Source organism: Sander vitreus, chromosome 23 (genome assembly GCF_031162955.1).
Source record: "Sander vitreus isolate 19-12246 chromosome 23, sanVit1, whole genome shotgun sequence".
Taxonomy (NCBI): domain Eukaryota; kingdom Metazoa; phylum Chordata; class Actinopteri; order Perciformes; family Percidae; genus Sander; species Sander vitreus.
Genome location: NC_135877.1, coordinates 2394012 through 2400000, shown reverse-complemented (window position 1 = coordinate 2400000; position 5989 = coordinate 2394012). Strand labels below are relative to the sequence as shown.

At 42.3% G+C, this 5989-nt stretch overlaps 1 protein-coding gene across 1 annotated transcript in view; it reads left to right on the top strand.

Annotated features, from left to right (window-relative positions):
* LOC144537650 (DENN domain-containing protein 5B-like) overlaps positions 1-5176 on the top strand; it is a 93874-nt gene extending 88698 nt beyond the window's left edge. The window contains 3 exon segments of the mRNA XM_078281429.1: positions 214-340; positions 678-852; positions 1932-5176. Coding sequence (XP_078137555.1) covers positions 214-340; positions 678-852; positions 1932-2115 — 486 coding nt within the window. The 3' untranslated portion in view covers positions 2116-5176.
* The last annotated feature ends 813 nt before the right edge of the window (positions 5177-5989 follow it).

Below are 5989 nucleotides of genomic sequence, written 5' to 3'. Positions count from 1 at the left end.
TTGCATCTGTTAGAGCAGGACAAATGACAGTTTTATTATTGTTATTGGTAGAAAGGATTTCCATCAATGCTCTGACCCACCTTCAACCTGAGCAGGTCTAATCAACCATAATAACTGAAACACTGGCTTTAAATCCCATCTTTGAACTCAGTGGTCTTTGTATTCTCTGTGTTCCATGTGTTGATGTTTGGTCTCCTGGTTGTCTGGACGCAGAGAGGCAGCCTGACTGTCCTGCTGTGTGGAGAGAACAGTTTGGTGGCGGCTCTAGAACAGTTCTTCCATCATGGCTTCAAGTCGGCCCGGCTCTTCCAGAAGACTGTGTTTGTGTGGGACTTTGTGGGTAAGTGTGGCGTGTCAGTGCCATCTGCTGCTGATAAGAGGAAGTATTTCATTTGGCCCATTTTTATTTATTAAACCTGTTTTTGTTTTGTTCATGCTTATTGAGCTCCATCTTTTACATTTGTGGTAATGTTATTTGACAGTTTTGCCACTGGTGCATGTCAGCTTCAGTTTGCAGAAAAGATGTATGTAAAAAGGGAAGGAGTTCCATCACTGAAGTATCACTGAAGAGTATTGTTTATTTTAGGACGAAAAGAACGTTTGTAGAAAGTTGTGTTAAGTAACTGTATAATGCTGCGAGCTGAGTGTGTTGTGTATCTCCTCCCCTCCCTCTGCAGAGAAGGCTGTTGCCTACATGGAGTCAGCGGACCAGATGGGAGACCTTCAGGAGACCGCGGAGCCCCTGGGGATGACCTGTCAATCACTCTGTCACTACGTCAACTCCATCAACTCCACCCCCAGGAACATCGGCAAGGATGGGAAGTTCCAGCTGCTGGTCTGCCTCGGAGCCAGGTCAGTTGGAAGCCAACACTGCTGTCATTCACCCACCTTGGACATGTCTGATTTATAATTCTGTACTGTATAGGATTCACAATAAGCATGGGTTGGAGATAGTATACATGTGTTCTATTAACATACATTCTATTTAGACATCAGTTGTATGTCTAACCAGATACAATTGTAAGAGTCATTTTCCAAAACTATCATGATTTATGCTATAATGCACAGTGTTCCAGTCAGGTTTTAGATCCAACCACAGCCCTGAAACTCATCAGAGACAACGAAATCCCTGATTAATGATTAAAAAAAACACAAACTTTTAACATTTTTAACTCTGGCTGAGAATAATAATGTTCATGTGGAACACTACGTCTTATGGTAAGAAGCTGTCTGAGAAACTACAGTTTTCAGGGCTATTCTGTAGATTCCATGGCAGAAAACAGTCTGAGAGCCTCACCATTTGTTGCTTGGCAGAGGCCTGGAACTCAGGAACAGACGGAGTTATGGAAATAGAGATTGTCCTTAGTTAGTCTAGTTATGAGATGTTGTATTCACTACATTCTACTAACGGTCCAGGTGTATTGCTATCTTGAGGCAGCGGAAAGTGATCTCGCCATTGACCAACATTTCATTGTTATTTTAACAGAGCATTAGTAAAATGGGCCTAGGTTTATGCACAGCACGCACACACTATGCTTGTTACACACACAGGGACGCACAGCAGCACACACACATGCAGAAGATTACAAATAAAAATATTACGGTGCAGATCCTCCATCATAACAGCAATGCTCCAAGGTCCAAACGCGCCTGGCTTTTAAAGGGAATGGGAGATGATCTCTGATTGGTTTATTGCATGTTACGCCCAAAACACACCTCTGATTAATGAAGACACTAAGGTCAACCCTTTAGAACCATGCGCCCGGCGCACGGACCCTTTTTACCGCCGTCAAACTAGCAAAAGTGGATTAGGACACACCCTAAACACACCTGCACCAGGCGCTTAGATCGTTAAAATAGGGCCCTAAATGTTTTGATAGCCTGATACTCCGGCCAACGATGTAGAAATGTTCTTACTGTTTGTTCTGCAGAGACCGCCTGCTGCCCCAGTGGCTCCCCCTGCTGGTGGAGTGCCCGCTGATCTTGCGGATGTACGAGGACACGGCCCTGCTCCGAGACCGCTCCACTGTCAGCACCCTCATCGAGGTCCTGGAGACGATCCATGACTTCCCCATCACACTGGAAGCCTCGCTGGTCAAAGGCATCGACCTTTAGCCCCAGGAGAGACCACCGGGGCTGCCCCTTCAGCTTTACATTCTCCTCTAAAACTTCCCCCACCCCATTGGCTCTGGGGTTGGACACGTGACCAGGGAAGGAGGAAGTGAGAGACAAGTAATAAAACTGAAGAGACGTTTGGTTACCAAAGCAATGCTTCGTGTGAGAAGGCAAGGCTTTGGTTCAGGATGCAGTATTATTACCCCCAAAGACCCTTTTTAATTCAATTACAACCAGTGCTTAATCGTGTTTTATTTCATGAACTATGCTGTCAATCCCAATTACTTGACATTACTGTGTACACATTTCTAGAACATACTATTCGTTTCAGGTTAATCGCATTTCAGGCAGCCATTGTGTTCACTACGTACTAACATAAAGCTTGCTGTAAGCCAGCATAGTATTTTATATATCTCTTAGTAAGTTCATGAAAAGACCCAAACCAACAATGTGTTAGGCTCTCAGCTCATTTCCTACCAAAGATGTACATCTTTAAAAACAGCTTGCAAATATATAGTTTAAGTATTTTTTTTTAGTATTTTTCAGCTTCTCACTGTAGTTTTATCAAACATGATTCAAACTAAAGGAAATGAATCCACATTTGGTGCTCTGGTGAGTATTTGTGGTACAGGTAATGAAGGAACATGTCACCCAGGGCAACAGTGTGGCTCACTGGTGTGTTTTAATAGTTTTTGGACAACAACGGAGCTCACGTCACAGGGGAAGAAGATATATCAAATACTTTAGTTAGTAGGATCAATCCATTGTTGGGTTGGGTTATTTCATGGGGTTTGATGACTACAAGGAAAATATAAAATATCAACAGACTTATTCTTTAAAATACACCAACGTCTAATGCTAATATAATTTAACAAAAAAATAAGAGCAAGCTTATGTTTCATAGTGAAATGAACTGAAACAGTGGCTGCTTGGAGGGAAGAAAATCAACCTAAAAAATGTTAAGTATGCTTGGAAAATTGCTGACAGTAATATACAGTACACTGATATATGGGGTGAAATATTGCAATACCACTAGTGTGTTTCTTTGAGATTTTAGTAGCAGCAGCTGCAGATGTTTTCCTGTGTGCTAGCTGTGTAGCTTAGCCTGCCTTCGGTAGTTACAACTAGATAAACTGGTAGATTCACTTTCCTCGCCTGCCGTCCTCACACTCTAGTTAGGATTAGCATTAGCTAGCATGTCTAGGTGATGTGACCTCAGGAAGAGACTGTGAGCGATCAGTGACACACTGGAACAAGGGTTATGATGAAGAGGGTGATGAAGTTCTGTTCTGCATCTACTTACTTTCACACAGTGCAGTGTTATGGAGTCACCATTTCTCCATGCCTCTCTGTCTTTAAATCTGCTGGACTCGTGTTGGCGTGGAACCTGTGGCTTCATAGACATTCCTACTGAGTGTGTGTGTGTGTGTGTGTGTGTGTGCGAGTGTGTGTGTAAAATGTTAAACTAAATCAACCAAATTCAAAGTCCATGTACTATCTTTCTCCAGAGCTTTCAACAGCATTGTGTAAAAAGAATTAGTAAGTGGACCTTGAGTTTAGATTATTTTGTCAAATTTCTATTTCCAAGGTCATAAATGGAACTTTTACGCAAGCAAGCAATAGTTCCTTTTTCTAAATGAATGTAGTATCACTGGAATAAAAATGCTAACTGTAGAGAGTTTGGAGTGACTCAGCCACTTGCAGTTTGGTCTACTTGCAAAAACATGTTGCGTGAATCCTTCCATTGATCTAATTTCAGTATTATAATGCACCAGTCATGTCAGGCTTAACACATGGTCCACCCTCTGACTCCCCTGCCCTGTCTACTCAAACAGGAAAGAATAGTGCATTTGTTGGGGAATATTTTCAGCATTGGATTAATACACAGTTGGTATTTACTGCACTTAGACATGTTTTTTTCTTGTGTTATTGTTGGCACATTGACACATATTGTTGGTTTAGGCCTTTTAATGGGATTTGTTGACAATATGAAAAATCTAGAATTTTAGCCTTGTCCTTTTTAAATTGATCCATTAGATATCAGTGCGTGATGTTACAAGCTACCTGTCAACTTTCAGTTCCCATATTACATGAATGCAACATGACCTCTGTCATAAAGGGAGGAACGTGATCTGCATATTGTTTCTACTTTAGCAGCAGCCGACAGAAGAGATGGGTGGAAACTCCCAATAACTATTTTTCTTCGGACGGATTTTTTTTTTCCACCGTCATCATATATAAGTTGTGCTGCATGAGAGATTTTTGCCGCTGTTGCTACTTACCCGCCGTCTGAATGAATCCGTTCTGATGGTGTAAATATTCTCATTAGTGCATGTTGTCTTTAGACGGAGCTGTATTTATCGTGACCCTCTCTAATGAATTCTGGATGGAAGATGAGTTTTGAGGAAACAAAAAGACATCTTTGCAAACCCAGTTCCCTGTAGTATTTCGCTGTCTCCAGTATTGTCTGTGAAGGACCCACAGCCTGTAATGGTTTGTTTGGAATGTCTTGATTTCACGTATTTATTTTTTTAATTTAATGTTAATCCATTGCAGGCTGACAGCAGCACTGGTATTTTAAGGTTCATAAAGCCTGTGGAATAACTGGAAACGTGTATGTGTTTAAAGCAGTAACCACTATTTCTTTTTCATGTGTTTTTTAACCCTGTGTTCTCTTGCTGCTGTGCCCCTAATGCCTCACCTACAGGACTATCCACAGTTCCAAAGCACAACAACAGATTCCTCTGTCTCGTCCTGGATTTGTTTGTGTACAAACTCTTTGCTGATACAGGGCAGATTTCTGGTGGAATAGAATTGAGATTCCTTCGCAGACTACTGCACACTTTGCTTAAGTTACAACCCTAAACACGTCGTGTGACGAGTCGTATTAAACCCGAGTGGATCTGCTTAAATGGGAAACAACCATGAGAGCAGTGACTGTGCATCCTGGTCGTGGCAAGAATGCCAACGGACAGTAGTGTCATACCTGTGTTGGACTGACTTCTTTGTTCTGATATTTATTATGCCTATTTCAATAAAAACACTCGGTGTGTTAAAGCTGTCTGTGTGTGTGTGTGTGTGTGTGTGTGTGTGTGTGTGTGTGTGTGTCCATCTATTAGAAATGGTGAGAGAAAAGCCAAGAGGATTTTCTTACAGGCAAACACATTTAACAAAGACATTTTCTGGAATCAACTTAACTTTTATCTTTAACTTAATGTACATATGTTTTATTATTTATTAGTTCAATTAAAATGTCTAATTTTCATTTTTTGACTGTTACCGAGCTTACTGTACCATGAATAGTTTTGACCTAAATAAGAACTCTACGAGAGGAGTACTACTGCAAAATGTTGCATAAAGTACAGTGGCTCTGAGAGCTCAATGTACTAAAAAGTTAGTTATTGCTTTATTGTAACTCGACTCGAGGCAGGGGTGGATCCACAGGGGGGGGCGGCTGGCCCCCCACTGTAGGGTGGAATGAAGCGGCGTCTCTACCCGTGTTTGTTCACAGACTTAATGAACAGGTAAAAGATGAACTTGTGTCACATCCAGAGCCAGCAACTCTGGATGATCTGATTTCTCTCCATCCGCATTGACAACCGATGCATTAAAAGAAGGAGGGAGAGGCGAGCAGCTGGCGGTGACGTCACTCCCCGTCGACGACATCGTTCCCCTGCTGCGGGGGTTTCTCATCGGAATGAGGGGCCCGTTTTTCCACTAGGAACCCGCAGAGCGACTTCACCCGAGCCAGAACCCATGCAGTTGGGACTGAGTGTGGAGGAACGTCGCAGAGCCAGTAACGGTTGTATCTATTGTGGTCAACTGGGCCACTACATCGCCACCTGTCCTAACCATCTGTTAAAAGGGAAGGATA